Raw genomic sequence first — 21,185 nt, forward strand, 5'->3', positions numbered from 1 at the left:
AGAACTGTCATTAACGTTGAGTTACCTGAGTCAAAAGAGGCTTGCGTAGCATCCAAATCTAACTAAAGTGTTTGTGAATTGTGCATGAGCTTCCAATATTTGTTTCACGATGGATTTTGGATAATGGAGCTTCTCGGCACAAGACGGGGAAAACAGCCCTACTGTACGATGTTAGAAATTTTAATGGTGGTTATGTGGGTTTAGCTGGAAATCAAGGAGGTAGGATAGTTGGAGAAGGAACTTTATCGAATGGCATTATCACGTTTGAAAGAGTTAACAACATTGCTGAGCTTGAGAATAATCTTCTGAGTATTTCTCAGATCTGTGATAGGATGTATACCACTCACTTCACAGACAAAGAATGTTTGATCTTGAAACCAGGATTTGTTATCCCTGAAGAATGGATTATCATGAGAGCACCAAGAGTCAATGATCTGTACGTGTTAGACATGAGCGTTGCTACTACAACCACGGGTCAGGCTCATTGTTTTATGTCTAGAGCAACAGAGAAAGAATCACAGTTGTGGCACAGGAAAATGGGTCATATACATTTGAGGAAAATGAATCACCTGGTGCATAATGATTTGTTTACTGGTGTTCATGTGAAAGGTTTTCATCTTGAGGGGGAGTGCATTAGTTGTATCAAAGGAAAGCAAAAGAAGAAATCGCATCCCGGGAAGAAAGAAAATTCAATCTCAAGACCTTTAGAGAGACTTCACATGGATCTGTTTGGTCCGGTGAACGTCAAAAGCATTACTGGAGATCTCTATTGTCTTGTTGTCACAGATGATTATTCAAGATTTTCTTGGATATTATTTCTAAAGTTAAAAGATGAGACGTTTGATCGTTTGATGACGCTTTTCAAGAAGATGGAAAATTTGTACCAAACTCGCAACAGAAGATTAGGTAGTGACAATGGTACTGAGTTCAAGAATATCAAGATGGAAGAGTATTGTGATGAAAGAGGTATATTGCATGAGTTTAGTGTTCCTTACACTTCACAGCAGAATGGAGTCGCTGAAAGAAAGAATAGGATGCTAATCGAAACGGCCAGGACAATGCTTGCTGATTCCAAGCTACCTGTTAATTTTTGGGCAGCAGCAGTATCCGCCGCTTGCTATACGCTCAATCGGGTTCTCACTGTCAAGAAATTCAACAAAACGTGTTTCGAACTCATCAATAACCGCAAGCCAAACTGAAGTATTTAGAACCGTTTGGGTATCCCTGCACTGTTCTATAGCCTTTTGGAAAGTTTGAACCGAAAAGTATTGAAGGTATATTTGTGGGTTACTCAAGTCCACAAAGACGAGTCTTCGTTCCAAGCCTTAAGCGGATTATTGAAGCTCACAATGTTGAATGTCAAGGTCACATAATGCCACCGTAGAATCCAGGAGATTCATGGTGTTTTCACTATGACAAATTATGGGATTCGTTTGACATGGAAGAAGAAGAAGAACAAAATTTCTTTGACGAGTTGGATATTCTAAGAGTATAAGTCATTGCATGAAAGTTTCCCAGCTGAGTATTCAAGTCGACCACGACAAACTTCAAATGATGATGAAGCAGGTCCGAGTGGTGCTGGTGAACATGATGATATCAAACAAAATGAAGTTGCTCAAGATAATCAGACGGCACAGAATGATAATCAAGAATCTGAGAACATGCCAGTATTTGATCATGGTGATTTAGATTTTGAGGGGAAGCAAATCAAGATTTCAAGACAAACAAACCCACTCAGTGAACAAGGTGCAAATCAGAATTTTACAAATCTGGAAGGCGAGGTAGATGTTCCAAGCGAGGTAATGCCAAGAACTCTTTCATACCATCCAAAGGAGCTGATCATTGGAGAATTACAATCAGGCGTCCGCACTAAATGTCAAATTGACCAAGGCCTTACTTGTTTTTATTCAAAAGTAGCACCTTTACAAACTGAGTTTTCACTAAGTTGTTTTATTTCGGAGATCGAACCACGAACATACAAAGAGGCGCTAACTGAAGATTCTTGGGTCAATGCTATGCAAGAAGAGTTGAGTCAGTTTGAGAAGTTAGGAGTGTGGAAGTTAGTAAATTTACCTGATGGTCACAGGAAGATCAACACAAAATGGGTGTTTAAGTGCAAAAGAGACGATCGAGGGATTATTATTCGAAACAAAGCTCGACTCGTAGTCCAGGGTTTCAGTAAACAGGAGGGTATAGATTTCACCGAAGTATATGCTCCCGTGGCTTGACTAGAAGCGATCAGAATCTTCCTGGCAATTGCATCGTGGAAAAATTTCAAAGTTTATCAACTAGATGTGAAATATGCGTTTCTCCATGGGAAGGTAAAAAAGTAGGTATATGTCGGACAGCCACCGGGCTTTTTCGATCCAATCCACAAAGACAAGGTCTACTTGCTAGACAAAGTGCTGTATGGTTTACACCAGGCCCCGAGAGCTTGGTACGAGACATTGTCTCAACACCTGCTAGCCAACAGCTTCATTCGTGGAAAAGTGGATGCCACTCTCTTCACTAAAGAGGTCGACAGACATCTTCTGATCGTTCATATATAAGTGGATGACATCATATTTGGGTCAACAAATGAGAATTTGTGCAAAGATTTTGAACAAGTTATGAAGCAGAAATTCGAAATGTCATTGATGGGTGAGATGAAATTCTTTTTGGGTCTACAAGTTGATAAACTGCCTGAGGGAATTTTCATACATCAGACGAAGTACGTTCATGATATTCTAGAGAAATTTGGGATGTCAGGTTCTACTCCAGCTGCCACCCCGTTAGCAATGAACCATGGGATAAACCCAGATCTCACCAGAGACAGGGTAGATGAAACACTTTATCGTTCCATGATCGGTTTGCTAATGTACTTGACTGCTTCAAGACCCAATATCATGTACCTAACGTGCCTCGCAGCAAGATTTCAATCTAACCCGAGAGCTTCGCACATGGTTATTGTGAAAAGGATATTACGCTACCTGAAAGGAACTCCATCATTAGGGTTGTGGTATCCAAGAAAAGGCGATTTCACGCTCGAAGGGTATTCCGATTCCGATTTCGGATGCTGCAAAGTTAACGCAAAGTCAACAACAGCGGGATGTCAGTTCTTTGGACCTCGTTTAGTCACCTGACAGTGTAAGAAGCAGACCTCTGTGGCTGTATCCACATGTGAAGCGGAGTATGTATCTGCTAGCAGTTGCTGCTCTCAGATCTTGTGGATCCAGCAACAGATGCGCTACTACGGTTTGCAATTTCTTAACACCCCTATCTTTGTTGATAATGAGGCAGTGATTAATATTACGAAAAATCCAATACATCACGCTAAAACTAAACATATTGAAATTCGTCATCACTTTATCCGAGATTGCTTCGAGAAGAAGTTGATACGAATTGAGAAAATCCACACTGATAATCAGAAAGCTGATTTACATACCAAAGCTTTTGATAAAACACGTTTTAAATATCTTTTGAAACTGAATGGTATGATGCTTTTCTCGGTGTCGGATGGAATCATTGGCATTGATGAAGGTACTGTTGTAGATGACGACGAGAAACAATCTGCAATGGTTTGTCGATTTTTTACTTGTTTTGGTATTTAGGGGGAGTAAATATTTTCAGAAAATACAAAAATAGTAAAATTCAAAAATACAAAAACATGAAAAAATTTCAAAATCCAAAAACAATAGAAAACTAAAAAAGAGCTTGTGTAAGAAGGGAAAATGATAGTACATCGGCTTGACAGTTACGGTACGCTAAAGATTTGTATAGTATAAAGCGTTAAACAGTCTCGCTGATGATGTACCGATAGGTTTTTACACATTTAGTAGGTTTGTTCGGGATGTAAACATAAAAATTCAAACTTGGTTATTTAGTGGGGAACACTACTTGGATATATAGGTAACCCCTGAAATCTCATTTGAAAGGTCCATCTTTTTGAGATACTAGGTCTTTATGCTTAGTGATATCCGGGGTATTATCCCGGGACTTCTGATTTTGCGGAAGCAATAGCCTAGTCCCCGCATAATACTTTCTGCATTGCTTGAATATAGTGCCGCCCTCAGCATAAAAAAATGATGAAACATTGAAAAATGCTAATTATGTGCTGTTGAAATAAAAGATCCTCTAAAGGGGACACACCTAAAGTCGAACCATCATCTTGTTGGTCCCTTGGATGGGATCTTCTCGTTCGGAAACGTAGTTGAATCGTAAGTGATTAATGCGCGGAATTCATGTAATCACATAGTAGATATACAAGAACAAATTCTACTCTGAATCACCGTCTGATATTCTATTGATATGATGTGAAATTGTACAGGCTCCGTGGAGAATTCAGACTGACAAAAGTTTTTTAGAAAGTGAAAGTGTTAAAGGTTCAAAAGTTATAAACAAGCTGATTGAACAGCTATTTGTAGGCAAAGTCAGGATGTGAGAGTGCTGGCCGATTGGCTGGGCTAGCCGATCGGCTGACAATGCTATCCGATCGAACAGCCTATTCGATCGGTTTGGCTGTCTGATCGGCTGGGCTAGCCGATCGGTTGGCAGCTTTAGCACTTTAACAAAACGACGCCGTATCCTGACTTTGATTTACATACAAAACATATACACAACTATACAAAACATAACTACATGCTGACGGAAGCTACAGACGTTATTGCACTAACAGACTCCCCCTCGAATGTAGCTGTAGTTCCCTCCAGCATAATCTTTACTTCCTCCTGTTGCGTCTTCTTTCTCTAGCTTTCTTCTGTCTTTCTTCTGCTCTTTCCTCTAACCTTCTTTTCCTTTTATGTCTGCCCTCAGTCAGCCACCACTTTCGGTATTCTGGGTCGCCATCACACTTTCGATCCCATTTTGGTATCCTGTTTTCTTCTGATTCAATAGGCGTCTGATCTGTTGGCGGAACATACCCCAGATTTCTTCTACCCAGCTCTGCAGCTCTCTTTGCTATCTCTTTAGAACGTTGATCACGCTTGTATATCTTTAAGAACTCATCAATCTCAAGATTTCTCCATTTAGTCTTCCTGTATCTACCTGAATTGATTTCTTTAGCAAAGCAAACATCCACAACTCCTTGATACTGCATAGCAAGAGCATTGTCTCTCTCCTCATAAACTATCTTGTTGACAAACAAGCAGTCGATGTCTTTCTTCGAATAGTTCACAAGCCACATCGGATCCAAGATACTGATTCTTCGAGATTCCCCGATGGACTTATCATACAGAGAGATAACTGCTTCAGCCGTAGATGGATTGTATAACCAACCTTGAAATAAATCATGAAAGTCTTGTTCTATGGCTCTGAGCGGCATATTCTTCAAACACTTTGGCGGCTTCACATCCAGTGTTATATCTTTTTCTCCATTCTCTAGGTATGTAACAATTTGTTTTGGAAATTGTGGCTTCCAATCTGGATAATTATTCGATGCTTGTAGTTTGATGTAGTTCCACAATTCCTGATCATGTTCACAAACTTCTGGACCGTAGTAGAATTGTTTAATATTCTTTGTTTTCACTAACTCATCCACATCCCACCAAGGTAGAGAAGCAATATCTGATAAGAACTCAAAGTATTGCACTCCTTCTTCTCTCCTTATGGCATACACCTTCAAATCCTCAAGATAACCCCACGAAAGAATGTCTCCCCAAGATAAGTTTTTGTTGTGAGAAAAGAATTGAAGAGCCCTGAGAGTTTTTCTTTCTTTTGGCATGTTCTTGAACCATCTTTTTCTTTCTTCTGCAGAAATCTCTCTTGGAACTGGTTCAGGAATACGTTCAGTAGAAATCTTTTCAACAATCTTTCTCTTAATCTCGTCTTCATTCTTATCTTTGAACATTTCTGCAAACCACGGAAATGTAGCATCTTCCCCTTCATAGTGAAAATCAATCCCGTCTTCTTCAGAATCTGAAGCGTCTTCAATAATAACATTATCATAGTGATCTGCTTCATGTGGATATCTGGGCTTAAAATCTTTTTCTGGGGACTGCGGAATTTCGTCCTCAATGTCAAACTTAAACTTCCCGTCATCTAACCCCAATTCTTCAAGCATCTCAGCTCTAGATCTTCTAACCTCTACCTCTCCTTCTTGTTGAGCACTTAAATAAATGACAGTTGGGTTCGAAAGAAGTACCTGATCAACAGCTTGCTTTTCAGATGACGACTCTTCATTCTGTACTTCATCTTCTAATTCATTCAATTCATCATTCAGCAATTCATCTATTCTCTCTTAAGTGACTAGTTCTCTGACTAACAACCCTGAACCTCCTTGATTATTGTCATCATCATCTTTGTCATCTTTATCAGATTTATCATCAGCTTTGTCATCGTTATTGTCATCATCCTCCTCTTCTTCATCTCCAAATAACTCATCATCGGAGTCATCATCAACTATCTCACCTCGAGCTTTCATTGCTTGTCTACGCCTTTCATTGACTTTCATTTGACGTGCAATCACTTGACCACTGTAAGGCACTACATAAGCATCACCAACTAGTACAAATTGACTTGTTCTCCATTCTAGCAGTAATACTTCTCTTGCTCTTCTTCTCCTTTGAATGATTTCAACTCTTCGTAGAACATTATCAATATCAAGAGGCTCGAAAGGCTCACCAACAATCATGAATTCAGGTTCCTGAACTTCTTCTTCTTCAGCCATTTCTTGATCATTTACAACTATGACTTGTTCTTGTACTTCAACCATTTCATGATCACCTTCAACTATTTCTTGTTCTTGTTCTTCAACCACTTCAAACATTTCAACATCAGGTTGAGAAGAAGACCCACCAACATCAAGTTAACTTGATGATCCATCAACCACTTCAACCTCTTCAGCAACACCTTTATTCTTTTGTGTTGCTTCTTCGGCTAAACGGCGTTCTCGCTCCATTCTTCTTTCATTTGTTTGTATCACATCTATCTCTTCGAATGCAGCATGAATGTTCATTTTTAGATGACTTTCCACAACAGCAGTTAGCATTTGAAGTTGTTGATCTTTCATCACTTTGTCAGCCTTCATAGCTTCCATTTCCAACTTCATCGCCTTCATCTCGTTTGAAGTAGGTTCACTCATTTCACTGAGAAGCTGATTTAAAGTTTGGTTCACCTCCTCAAGTTGCTTTATCTTTAGACATAAATCAGTTATTTCAGCAGCTAAGAGATCAAACAACTTTGAGTTGTCTTCAGCTTCATTCCTTGCCTTGTTCACTTCTTCATTTTGTTGCATCAATTCTTCTCTTAACTGATCATGACCTTTCATCAAAAGATCAACTTGTTTCTTTAGAATATCACGCTCTAACTCTGTTTTAGCCTTCTCTTTCTCCAAATTGTTGACCTTTTGAACTAGTTCTTTGACAGCTTTATCATTGAACATATCACTTTCTCCTTCAGGAAGATCTTCTGTAAAAATCCCGGTAGCAGTACCAAGATCATCGAAATCACAACAGAAACTTGTGTCTTTCTGATTAGAAGATTCTGGAATATCTTGTGGAATATGAAGAGGACTAGCTGCTTTGAGTCCTTTGATCTCGACATAATCATCCTCATCTGCTTTCTTTTCAGCTTCAACAATTGGATCTACTTTCGTTTGCACCTCTGGCTCTTTTGGAATTTCAACACTTGGAGTCTTTTCATGTTGATCTTTCTTTCCATCTTTATCTTTCTGAGACTCAGCTTCTGATTTCTTTGCTCTGACATTTCTAGGAATTATTCCAGCAGGAGGTGCTTTTCTTTTCTTTCTTTGCTTCTTTGATTTTTCAGGATCATAAGGTGAACCTTCTTCATCTGATCCTTTTTGTTTCTTTGAAGGCTTTTTCTTTAATTGAGCTCTTCCTCTTCCAAGAGTTTCAGGAATTAATTTTGATTGAGATTGAGTAGCTTCAGAATCTTCATCACTTGCACTATTCCGAGCTTCTGTTTCTGGTTCAACCCTTGTGACTTTTTCAACATTGGCACTTGATCCCTGAGCTTGTTGAGCTGCAACATCTTCTTTCTTTTTCAAGTAACTTTCCAAATAATGCTTTAACAATTCAGCTCCTTGTTTAATCACCACAGATGGCTCTAAAACTGTCTCATCAACCAACCTCTGCTGTGGCTCTCCAGAAGACCCTACAAGACAAACATAGACAAAAAGATTAGAAACATTTAAAGTATATGAGATCTAATTGTCTTAAGGCTCCCCCTTTCACTATACCCTTTTCTCCTTCTTTAGGAATAACAACCGCAGGGGATGACTTAGGTGTCCTTTTTCGTTTTCCATCTCTGACACACCACCACCTAGTCTTTTTCTCGACCATATCTTTCATCTTTTCATTCTCATTATGAGAATCACTGTTGTCATGTCTCCATTTGTCATCTTCAGGTGCAACATACTCTTTGTTCTTTATTCTGCATATCAACTGTTTTGTTTTCACATATTTATCTTTGGTGATTCTACCGATTGTGACAAGATTTACATTGCTTAGCTCCATCACATCATTACTGTCCTTTGGAAGATCTTTGATCTGATCATTGATTATCATCATGATAAACCTAGGATACATGATATATCTGTCAACTTCATTCTTATCATTTTCCTTCATATATTCAAATATCACTTGAGACATATTATATCTTCTATTCAACACCAAGCTTGCTATGAAGTTTATGATATAATCGACAACTTCATCATATGCACCTTTTCTATGAGCCCTTGAATGTACCATACAATGCATCATGTATCGATATGCTTTGGAGAAGTTTCTTTTATACATCTTTCCGTTTATGTACCCAGTAAATCCCATTCTGCACCATAAACCTTTTACAAGACGTTCTGACATGATCGTCGGATCATCATCAGAATCTTGTAGATCAAGAACTCTTCTTACATCTGCAACACCAAATTTAATCTCAACATCTTCGTCTTTCCCATTTTTGTCCTTTTTCTTCAGCACAACGTGTATCATACTATCTGATTCATCAAACCTTGCAGTATCCCAGAAAGCTCTAACAAGTGATTCATAAACCACAGTTCTATTGGATATTGCTTTTGCAACTCTGCTTTCCCTTAAAAATTCTGCCATCTTTTCTACCACTGTACCAGTTGTTGTATCAGCATCAATAGCATATGATACATTATGACCTTTATCAGAATCCTTTCCTCTTCCCTGCAAGTACATTCAGTATAAGAATTTTGAAAATCTTTGAAAATTTTTCTAACACTGAAGTTCTCTATGTGATAGAACTAATGAATCGACTGGCCTGCTCGATCGAGTAGCATTGCTGTTCGATCGGTTGGAATTTGCAAAGAGACAGTGACAGTTCATGGTGTATTATAAATTGCTGTTCGATCGACTAGCAGTGTTGTTCGATCGATTAGCAATCTTTGTCAAAGATGTTTTAGATGGTGTTCGATCGGTTAACAAATGCTCTTCGATCAGTTGACATTCATATGCACAGAAATCTATGTGAAGTAATTAATGATATCCAAGTAACAAGTAATGTTATTCGATCGGTTAGCAAATGTTGTTCGATCGGCTAGCAGTTGTTGTTCGATCGGCTAGCAAATGTTGTTCGATCGAATAGCACTTTGTTCAAGGATAGGATAACAAAATATATTGTTTGATCGGTTAGCAATTGCTGTTCGATCGGCTAGAAAATGCTATTCGATCAGCTAGCAATGCTAATCGGACGACTAACATATTTCTGAAAATTTTAACACACAGATATGAAAGGCATTTGTTTGGCACAATTTTCAAAGCATTCAATAATAATCTACCATATACACCAACACAAACATATAATCATCATTGCTGTTCGATTGGCCGGTCTAGCCGATCGACTAGCATCTTTCACAGAATCGGCTAAGGACAAACATTATCAGATGATTAAAAAAATTTATGCACAAAAACACAAATTAAACACAGATCTAGATTCCTCATGTTGTCGACATCAAAACCTTATGCTTATCTTTGTCTAAATCATCCTACAAAGTGTCTAATTTCACAAAGAAGTCTCCGAATACCGAAACTATCTAATCTCAGATCTACCATGTTAAATCAAGATTTTGCAAAAATTGAACCGGTAAACTTGTAGATCTCATCATTGTGATCAAAACCCTCCATTTTAACCTCCTAAATCTTCCTATATCTAAGAAAGAAGGGCCGACAGAGATGAACAAGAAGAACATGATGAATTTCAAAGATTTGGATGTGAAAAGGCGTACCTTTGCCATTGAGAATGATGAGTACACCAACAAACCAATGAAAAGTTGCAAAGAGAATCAAGAAATCTCGTGAAAATAGTGAATCGATTTGAGAGAGAGTTAGTTCGATCGAGGACAGTAACCGTTTGACTGTGTTTTGACTGCCTATTTATAGGGTGACAGTGGAACGGCTAGGCTACTCGATCGGCTAGGAATGCTGGCCGATCGGCTAGCTCATTCGATCGAAGTTACTTTTGCTTTTCAAACTGTTTGACCTTTTGATCGAGTTGACTTTTTGATCCTTTTTACATTATCACTGTTTGAGAAATCTATTTAAGTAACTAGGTCCAAATTAATGACACTAGGTACTTAATTCGTCTACCAAGTTCAACTTAATGATCTTGGTTGACACAAAGCAAAATCATACTGACGTTTTGATCAAAATTTTTCATAAAATTTACAAGTTCCAAATTAATGATCTTGCATTTGACTTTTCATTATCTCTGGTTGTATCAAGATTAGTTCCCAACCCGTCTTTCAGTTCAGAACAACTTCCTGCATCTGCATCAGACTGTGAATCTGAAGATTAACTCTCCGCTTTGGTTTGTCGCAAAATAAAGCAGAAATGAAAAATCTTTTTGAGTTTTCAATGCAGATTCTAAACTAGAAATGTTATAAAAAAAACTGAAACACAGAATGTAATGAAAGTAATCTATTTACAGACATATTTTTGGCGAGCGTATTAGGGAATCATATCAGCTACCGACAGGTTACCAGTACTGTTAAGCTCGAAAACATTATAAGCTTTAAATAGTTCACATTGATTGCCAATATACTGATCCATCTTGAATTTTCATACAAGTTTCAATTTGTTCAGGATAAGAATTAGGTGAATTAAGAACTTAAACTTATTTATGTATCCCACCTCTTGAATATACTCCCGTATCCAAATCCCAATATTCAGTCTTACAGGTGAATATACTACAATGATATATGTACCTAACTTAGGGATTAAATGCGAGGGCCGAGGGATCTCAGGTCGATACTTCCGTATGAGCAGAGAGATATCATCTTCGACTTATCGGTATGTCCCCTTTAGAGGATCTTTTAGCTACAACAGCAATGATATCAATTTTATTGTTTAATCAGCTGAGGGCTTATGCTATGTTTCAAGCACTTGAGTAAAGTATTATCCAAGGACTAGGTCAGAACTTCCATTCAGCAGAAGTCCCGGAATAATACCCCGGACATCATTGAGTATAAAGACCTAGTATATCAGAATAAGAGACCTTTCAAAAGAGATTTCAGGGGTTACCTATATATCTAATTAGTGTTCCCCACGAAATAAGTAAGTTTGAAGTATTATGTTTATATCCCGAACATATTTACTCATTGTATAAAAACTTATTGACTCATCATCAGCAAGACTGTTTAACGCTATATTCTTTACAAATCTTTAGCATACTGAAACCGTCTAGCTGATGTACTATCATTTTCCCTTTTTACACAAACTCTTTTTCATTTTTTATTGTTTTTGAATTTTGAAATTTTATCATGGTTTTTTTTTTTTTTTTGCTTTTTGATTTTTTAATGTTTTTGATTTTCTAAGAATATATACAAATATACCTATCTCCCCCTAAAGACCAAAACAAGCAAAAAATCGACAAACCATTGCAGATTGTTTATCGACAACATCTACAGTGGTATCCTCATCAACACCAATGATTCCATCCGACACCGATAAGAGCATCATACCATTTTGTTTTAAAAGATATTTAAAACGTGTTCTATCAAATGCTTTGGTATGAAGATCAGCTTTTTGCTCGTCAGTGTAGATTTTCTCAATTCGTATCAATTTTTTCTCGAAACAATCGCGAATAAAGTGATGAAGAATTTCTATGTGTTTGGTTTTAGCGTGATGTATCGGATTTTTTGTTATTTGTATTGCGGCCTCATTATCAACAAAAAGAGGAGTTTTAAGAAACTTCAAACCATAGTCGCGCATCTGTTGCTGTATCCACAGGTTCTGAGAGCAGCAACTGCTGGAAGATACGTACTCCGCTTCACATGTGGATAGCGCCACAGACGTTTGTTTCTTACATTGCCAGGTTGTTGATGCATAGGATGTCTGTTGACTACGTCTACATGAATTCTTAGGTCAAAATAGGTCAACGGTGGGTATAGATTGTCAAATATGTATTGTTAGATGTAGGTTCGCTTATTCGTCAAAGTTGTATAGAGGTTCGCTTATAGGAACGTAGATGGTTCGCTTATAGTGCAAGGTTATAGGTCCGCTCATATGAATTGTCATATGAGCGAACCGGTGAGACCTATATATAGGGGTCATTTGAGCGGATCTGATAATAGTGGTGTGTGTGCTCTGGAGCGAAACTCTGTCAAAATTTACTCAGAAAGCTATAAAAAGCAGTGGAATTGAAAGGACAAGCTGTTGTAACATCATATATACTGATTCCGCCTTTATATGTGATGATGAACTGTATCGGCTGACTTTTCGGGTCAAAACAACGGTCCAACACAGGTAACCAAGCGAAGTCCAAAGAACTGGCATCCTGCAGTTGTTGATTTTGCATTTACATTGCAACTTCCGAAATCCGAGTCGGAATACCCTTCGAGCGTAAAATCGCCTTTTCTAGGATACCACAACCCCAACGATGGAGTTCCCTTCAGGTAGCGTAATATCCTTTTCACAATGATCAAGTGCGAGGCTCTTGGGTTAGATTGAAATCTTGCTGCGAGGCACGTGGATACATAATGTCGGGTCTTGAAGCAGTTTGTTACATCAATGAACCGATCATGGAATGATAAAGCGTTTCATCTGCCTTGTCTCCAGTGAGATCTGGGTGAATCCCATGATTTGTTGCTAATGGGGTTGCCGCAGGAGTAGAACCTGACATTCCGAATTTTTCTAGAATATCATGAACTTACTTCGTCTGGTGAATGAAAATTCCCTCAGGAAGTTGATCAACTTGGAGTCCCAAGAAGAATTTCATTTCCCCCATTGATGACATTTTGAACTTCTGCTACATCACTTGCTCAAAATCTTTGCACAAGTTCTCGTGTGTTGACCCAAAAATTACGTCGTCCACATAAATTTGTACTATCAGTAGGTGACCATTGACTATCTTTGTGAAGAGGGTGGCGTCAATAGTTCCCCGGATGAAGTGATTGGCTAACAGATGCTGAGATAATGTCTCATACCAGGCTCTCGGGGCCTAGTGTAAGCCATATAATGCTTTATCCAAGAAATATACTTTGTCTTTATAGTGTGGGTCGACGAAGCCCGGTGGCTGTCCCACATAGACTTCCTCCTTCACTTTACCGTAGAGAAAGTCCGACTTCACATCAAGCTGATACACTTTGAAGTTTTTCCATGATGCAAATGCCAGGAAAATTCTGATTTCTTCTAGTCATGCCACAGGAGCGTATACCTCTGTAAAATCAATTCCCTCCTGTTGACTGAATCCCTGAACAACGAGTCGAGATTTATTTCGCAGAACAACTCCTCTGTCATCTCTTTTACACTTGAACACCCATTTGGTGTTGATTTTCCTGTGACCTTCAGGTAGATCCACCAGTTTCCAGACACCCAATTTTTCAAACTAGTTCAGCTCTTCTTGCATCGCATTGACCCAAGAGTCTTCAGTAAGCGCCTCTTTGTAAGTTCGAGGTTCGATCTGCGAGAAAAAACAACATAGTGAAAATTCAGTTTGTAAAGGTGCTACTGTAGAATAAAAACTTGTAAGTCCTAGGTCAATTTGATGTCTGGTGCGAACTCCTGATTGAAGCTCTCCGATGATCAGCTCCTCTGGATGATATGAAAGAGTTCTGGGCAGTACTTCACTCGGAACATCTACATTGCCTTCCAAATTAGTGACATTCTGATTTGCACCTTGTTCACTGATAGGATTTGTTTGATCAAAAAACTGGATCTGTTCCCCCTCAGATTCTGAATCACTATGATCGAATGTTGGACCGATATCAGATGTTGTGTTATCATTTGTTGCCGTCTGATTATCGTGAGAATGTGGAGTATCATCTTGTTCACCAGTATTACTAGGACCTGCTTCATCGTCATTTGAAGTTTGTTGTGATCGCCTAGAATACTTATCTGAAAATCTTTCCTCCGATGACTCATAATTTCTAAGAATATCCAATTTGTCAAAGAAATCTTCTTCATCTTCAGGCTCTTCCATCACATCAAACGAATCCCACAAAGTGTCGTAGTGGTAACGCCATGAATCTCCTTGGTTCTGTGGCGGCATCGTATGACCTTGACATTCAACATTTGCAGCTTCAAAAATCCGCTTTTCACTTGGAACGAAGACACGTCGCAACGGACTTGCATATCCAACGAATATACCCTCAATGCACTTCGGACCAAACTTTCCAAAAGGTTCTATCACCGTACAGGGTGACCCGAACGGTTCAAGATACTTCAAATTAGGCTTGCGGTTATTGATCAATTCAAATCATGTTTTGTTGAATTTCTTGACAGTGAGAACTCTGTTGAGCGTATAGCATGCTGCAGAAACAGCTTCTGCCCAAAAATTAATTGGAAGTTTTGAATCTGCGAGCATTGTTCTGGCTGTCTCGATTAGTGTCCGATTTTTGCGTTCTGCTACTCCATTCTGTTGCGGAGTGTATGGAGCACTAAACTCATGCAATATACCTCGTTCTTCACAAAATTCTTCCATTTTGTTGTTTTTGAATTCAGTACCATTTTCACTTCTAATTCTTCGGATACGCCTCTGGTACAGATTCTAAATCTTTTTGAACAACGCCATCAAACTTTCAAAAGTTTCATCCTTTGTTTTCAAGAAAGATACCGAAGAAAATCTGGAATAGTCATCAGTAACGACCAGACAGTAGTAATCTCCTGTAATGCTTTTGACATTCACTGGACCAAATAAGTCCATGTGAAGTCTTTCCAAAGGTCCTGAAACTGAATTAACTTGCTTTTTGGGGTGCGACTTTTACTTCTGCTTGCCTTTAACACAGCTAATGCACTCCCCTTCCAGATGAAAACCTTTGATGTGAACGCCAGTGACTAAGTCATTGTGCACCAAGTGATTCATTTTTCTGAGATGTATATGCCCCATCTTTCGGTGCCACAACCTTGACTCTTTCTCTGTTGTTCTCGACACAAAACAATGAGCCTGACAGTGGTTGTCGTTGCTACGCTCATATCCAACACGTACAGATCGTTGAATCTTGGTGCCCTCATGATGATCCATTCTTCAGGGACAACAAATCCCGGCTTTAGAATCAAACACTCTTTGTTAGTGAAGTGAGTGGTATACTTTCTGTCACAAATCTGAGAAATACTTAGTAGATTATTCTCCAGCTCACCTATATAGTTAACTCTTTCAAACGTCACAATCCCATTGGATAACGTTCCTTCACCAACAATCCTACCACTTTGATTACCCCCGAATCCAACATAGCCTTCATTTATATTCTTTACATCGTATAACAATGCGGTCTTCCCTGTCATATGTCTGGAAGCTCCACTATCCATGATCCATCTTGAAACAAGTTTTGGAAGATCCTGCACACAAGGGGGGGGATAGTGCACGGTCCTCCCAACCGCCGGAGTGATCTCACTCCGGGAGCCGCTACCCGACCAAGCTAGCTCCGCGGTGACTTCCCCATGTCGAGTTCTTACCCTGGGCGACATATGCCACTCCCAAGATCCTGCACACAAACCATCATGATTAAAACATTTTAATAAAGATGTCGATTCATGCTTCACGATCAAGGAAGCTCTGGCAAATCATACACAATCAAACAAATTTTGCTACCCAAGCCTCTTTGGACTTAGGCAACTCATGTTTGATGTGAGATTTTGTTGTGTAAAGTGGTGGAAAATTTTTATCATTTAATTTTCAATCTTACTTTAGAGTCAACCTCAACCTCTTTGTATACGAAAAATTCATCTTTTTGAGGTTGATCAGATGGTTGGTCTTTCTTTGCCACCCATTTCTTTTCAGAAATTGATTTTTCTTTTTCAATCTTTTTATAAAAATCCAAAGGAACACTCATCTTTACCGATGTGGTAGAAGATGATTGTTTTTCTTTTTTAGAAACCTTTGTTCTTAAACCACTTCCTCTCATCTCAGCAACTTTCGGCTTCCATGTTTGTTGAGTTGTTGCGACCCGTTTGTAAAATTTGTCATTTTTAATTACCACTTTCTTTACGGGTTCAGTTTTGACTTTGGTATTATCATTTTTCACAACCTTTTTCTCAACAACCAATGGAGCTTTTCCTTTCACCTCATCTTTCTTCTTTTGACTCTCAACTACTTCAGTCTTAGACTTCAAGTTGGTACACTTTCGTGCAATATGCCCAACTTGATTGCATCGAAAACATGTTCGGGTGTCATCTACCCGACTTGTGCCTTCAGACTGAGGTTGTGAGGCCTTTTCCTCAAAGAACTCTTCGTTTGATTTTGAAAAAAATTAAGGTTCTTCTTAGAAAATGAACTCGAGCAGTTCACAAACACTTTCTTTTCAACAGACTTCTTGTTTTGAACATTCTTTTTCTGATAAGACTTACCCCCCTGATAACCACCCGACCAGTTGTTTCGTTTGTTATTATAAAAATGTGGTGGAACAACAGGTTTGTTTTAGTAAGTTTTATTTTTCTGAAAGTTCATTTGTCTTTTGTTTGGCTCAGATTGTTCACTTTTGACAACTCAACTTCGACCAATTTGAAAACATTTGTCAATTTATTCACATTTACATTCTCAATTGGAAACTCAGAATCCAAAAACAACTTATCTGAACCCAACATCTTGTACATGACAAGATTTGGTTCTTCATTTAAGTTGTTCTTGGATTTTTGTTTCGGAATGTATTTATCCAAGAAACATCCATCACCATCATTTGAATCAGACTCCAAAACACATTCTGCCATACTTTTAATAATATCAGTCTAAACACTATCATCAGATGAAGATGACGATAATGTGACATCAATTGACTCTGGAAGTTTGATTTCTTTTAAATCTTCCTCATCATTAACCAGCCCGGACCTTTTTTTAGAAAAATTGTTTAAAACGGGTGGTGGAACCTGATGATATCCCACCCCTGTTCCGTCCGAAAATACATCTTCGCCAGCTTTGTTTTTCCCGATGGGTTTGGGAACAATGTGTTGCAAAACAAAGCTTGCGGAGTTGTAGCTGGTAATTTTAATTGGATGCGTTCGTTTTCAATTTTTGCTTCTTGAAATTGAAGCTTCAAATTAGCAATTTCATCCAATTGTTTATTAATTAACTCTTCTTTCACCCTTAACACACCCGACAGTTGAACATTCTCTTTTGTGGTTTTGCCATTTCGTTCATCCGAATCTTTAACCGTTCGCTTAAGCTTCTCAAAATTTTCAGTGATGTGATGATTTTCTAGAATGAGTTTTTCATTTTCTTTTTTGGTTCTTTCTATGTCACTTTTATCACTTTCAATTTTTTCAGTTAACTCTTTTGCACGATAGTTTGAAGCTTTCAGCAATTTATCCCGGTTTAAGATCTGGTTTTCTACCTCTCTGACTCTTTTTGTCAGATCTTCAACCTTTTTGTTGTTAAGGTAAGCGACAGTACTACAATCTTTGCAGTTTTTCCTGCAATTCTTGCAGTCACTTTCGCTTTTATCATTCTTACCTGACACTTGATTTGTATTCATCTGACTGACCTGGCCTTTTGACTTAGTTCCAGAACTAGAATCTACCTCCAGTTCTTTTGCAGCTAGAACTTTGTCCGCCATCTTCATCAGATTTTCAGTTGTGAGCTCCTGTGATGTATCTATCAATCCATCATCAATCTTCTTTTCTGCCATCTTCACCTTTTCTTCTTTCTCTTCCACTTTCTTTTCACCTTCACCCCACCATTCTCTTTGTCTGGCTTCCTCTTCTTCAGCATATTGCTGAATTATTGCATCAACACTGAGGGTATCGGGATCAATTGCGATATTTCCTTGAGGATCAAGGTAGCATTCTCTGTCTGCATCCCATCTTTTAGCCCTTTTTGCCTCTTTGTAAATGTTATAGATTCTACTTACTTTTGTTTGGGCTTTCATTCTTCTGTTCACAAACTTTTCTTCTTCCATTCTTTTGTCTTTAAACGGAACAATCTTTGTTGCTACAAATGCGTAACCAACTGTGTCTTCCTCAGGCAATATCTCACTCCAGTCATATCCTTCATCGTCATGAATGACCGCTAGAACTCTAGACTTATCTTTTTCTTTTTCTTCAATCTGCTTCACCCTGGGAGGTTCCGATTTATTCTGATGGTAAATGGCTTTCTTATAATAATCTTGTCGGAATGGATTAGCAGAGTCATCAGCATACTCGTTTCTTCACTCACGTTTAAAATGACCTTTTTGTTTGCATTTGAAGCATGTCACTTTAGATTTATCGAAACCCAATTTGGTAGACGGACCACCAATTGACTTTCTCCCCGTTATTTCCATGAAACGTTGTGCCCGACGAACTGCACTGGCCATGCACCATCTTATTGTTAGAGCATATGAGATCGTTGGTACTTGTGCTGGATCAGTTTAATTGTAGTTTGTATGCATTTTGAATGTTTAGGGGTTGTTTTTGTAATTATCTAGAAGTTATATTCCTGACCTAGTGTAGTTAAGATACCAGCAAATTTATAAATTTGCTGGTTAGTCAGGACACTAGTATAAATACCCCAAGCATTGTAACATTCTCAAGCTTTTGGCTCTTGGTGCAATAGAAGTGTTGTTTACATTCTTGTTGAGCTTTAATCTGATTTCCAAGGTTGTGTATTGTTATATCTTTCTGTTTGGATTCAATACAACACTAGTTGTATTCATCAATCCATTAGCTTCACCTTCATCTTCATTCTTGACATTTCTTGACTATTCATAGTTCAAACACTTAATCAATAGGTGTTTTGGACTAAAACAACCAACCACTGTGATCCGGATACGTTTTGGGATCTACAATTTGGTATCAGAGCCTTTGTGCTCTTGGTTGTTGTGTTCTTGTTAAGATTTTTCATTGCTTTTGAAGGTTTTTCAAAGTTTCAAGGTTTTTAAATTTTTTGGGCTTAAAATGGATTGATTTGGTGTGTTTAATGAATAGGTTGTTGTTAATACTTGGTTAGTGAGTCATTTTGGTCATTTTGATGCATTTAAACATGGTTTTTGGGCTGTTTTTGAGTGATTAGAGGGTTTTAGTTCGTGATAAACCCTCTGGTTGGCGAAGTTAACTTGAATATAGCGATAAATTTTTGAATACAGCGACGATATTTTTGAATACAGCGACGATATTTTTGAACACAGCGACGATAAGTTTGAATATAGCGAAGATAATCATTAAACGTAGCGAAGATAGCGATCTTGTCTGAATCGTTGTCTGTTTCATCGCATAATCAGCAAGTTAGCCGACTATCGTTCGAGCAAATTTGCTGATCATCAGCGATATAGCATCATTTGACCCATTAGCGATTTTATCGAAGGCGACTTCGAGAACCGTGCTAGCGAATCACAGCGTTCCTATCACGGTTTCCGGCAATTATAATCTAACTTCGTTTGATGTTTGATTTGTCAGCGTAGACAGCGTAGTTGTTCGTGCAGGATCTAGCATCTCGACAGCGAAGACAGCGAACTAGCCAGATATCAGATCAGCGAAGACAGCGAACAAGTTCTCAGAGATCATAATCTACATCGCTCGACGGCGATTTTAACTGGTTTCTCAGCGAATTAAAGCCTGTTTCAGCACACATTCCTCAAAAACTAAGAAAAATGTCGCTAAATCAACTAAGTCCAATCGCTCAAGCGGAACTTGAAACTGGAACCACCACTCGCCCACCAAAGTTGAAAGGAGCGGAAGATTTTAGCACTTGGAAAACTCGCATTCAATCGTTCTTCGAGTATACGGATTACAATCTGTGGCTCTCCGTTACGGCCGGACCTCACGTTCCTATGGTAGTTAGAGGAGATACGGTGGTTCCTAACAACGATGCTACCACCTTCACTGACGAAGACAAGGCCCTCATTCAACGTGATCGTCGTGCACACGCCGCTTTGACCATGGCTTTATCAACAAACGACTGCAACATGTTTGAAGAACACCGAACTGCTAATGCACTCTGGAATGCATTGATCGAGTACTATGAGGGAAATGAAGAACTGATCGAAAGCAAGAGAGATATGGTGCAGAAGCAATACGACATGTTCTGCGGAGTCCGTGGAGAGAGCTTGTCTGATCACATTAGCCGCTTCCTAAACATGATGACCAAAATGAAGAAAGCTGGAAATCCTGTAACCAATCGTGCTGCAATAAAGAAATTGCTTGACTCGCTCCCCAAGGAATGGAGCTTGCAGTGTATGATGATCAAGAAGGAATTCCTCAACAATCCTAATCCTGTTACTCTGACAGATCTGATCAACACTCTAAGGGCATTTGAAATGGACGTAAACAAGAGAGAGATGAACACTGCTGGATATCAACCTAAAGCAACTCAACCTTCAGCAGGACTGAAGAATGTAGCGTTTCTCGCTTCAGGGGGCATTACTCCACAAGCTTCTGATCTAATTTATGGAAATGCTTCCGCAAGCGCATCTAAAGCCCCACAAGTTGTCGAGAAAACGATCACTGTCGATACTCAAGCACTGAAAGTTTCAACCGAGAATGTGGCACTCTTCAACACTTTCCTAAGCAGCTATGAAGCCCTAATGTCTGGGGAATTGAGGAAGGAAATGTTTACTGCCGAAGACATGTATCAGGTTGATCCAGATGATATGGAAGAGATGGATCTGAAATGGCAAATGGCCATGATCACTCTGAGATTGAAGAAGTTTCAAGACAAGACAGGCAAGCGATTAGGTCTTGGAAAAGCTGGTTTTGACAAGTCTAAGCTGAGGTGCTACAATTGTAAGAATCTTGGACACTTCAAGCGTGACTGTCCGATGTTGAAAGAGGGAAACAGTGAAGCTACTCCAGCTGCTAAACAGATCACTGCCGAAGAGAACA

At 38.8% G+C, this 21,185-nt stretch overlaps 1 protein-coding gene across 1 annotated transcript; it reads right to left on the bottom strand.

Moving 5' to 3' along the window:
* Nucleotides 1-6,781: 6,781 nt before the first annotated feature.
* On the bottom strand, nt 6,782-20,208 carry LOC110892705. The gene is made up of 4 exons (XM_035981263.1): nt 20,129-20,208; nt 17,723-18,533; nt 8,177-9,128; nt 6,782-8,091 (listed from the first exon to the last, which is right to left on the bottom strand). The coding sequence occupies exons 1-4, from the start codon at nt 20,206-20,208 to the stop codon at nt 6,782-6,784; spliced, it is 3,153 nt and encodes a 1,050-aa protein (XP_035837156.1).
* Between the last annotated feature and the right edge of the window lie 977 nt (nt 20,209-21,185).

Source organism: Helianthus annuus, chromosome 12 (genome assembly GCF_002127325.2).
Source record: "Helianthus annuus cultivar XRQ/B chromosome 12, HanXRQr2.0-SUNRISE, whole genome shotgun sequence".
NCBI classification, from domain to species: domain Eukaryota; kingdom Viridiplantae; phylum Streptophyta; class Magnoliopsida; order Asterales; family Asteraceae; genus Helianthus; species Helianthus annuus.

What these genes read in the sequence shown, in the direction of transcription:
- LOC110892705 (XM_035981263.1), bottom strand. Translation starts at nt 20,208, where the DNA reads ATGAGGGCCTTGTCTTCGTCAGTGAAGGTGGTAGCATCGTTGTTAGGA. An exon ending in TGACAAAAAGAGTCAGAGAG is followed by an intron (nt 9,129 to 17,722) that starts GTAGAAAACCAG and finishes ATGTACTTGCAG; the next exon opens with GGAAGAGGAAAGGATTCTGA. An exon ending in TCCTAAAGAAGGAGAAAAGG is followed by an intron (nt 8,092 to 8,176) that starts GTATAGTGAAAG and finishes TTTGTCTTGTAG; the next exon opens with GGTCTTCTGGAGAGCCACAG.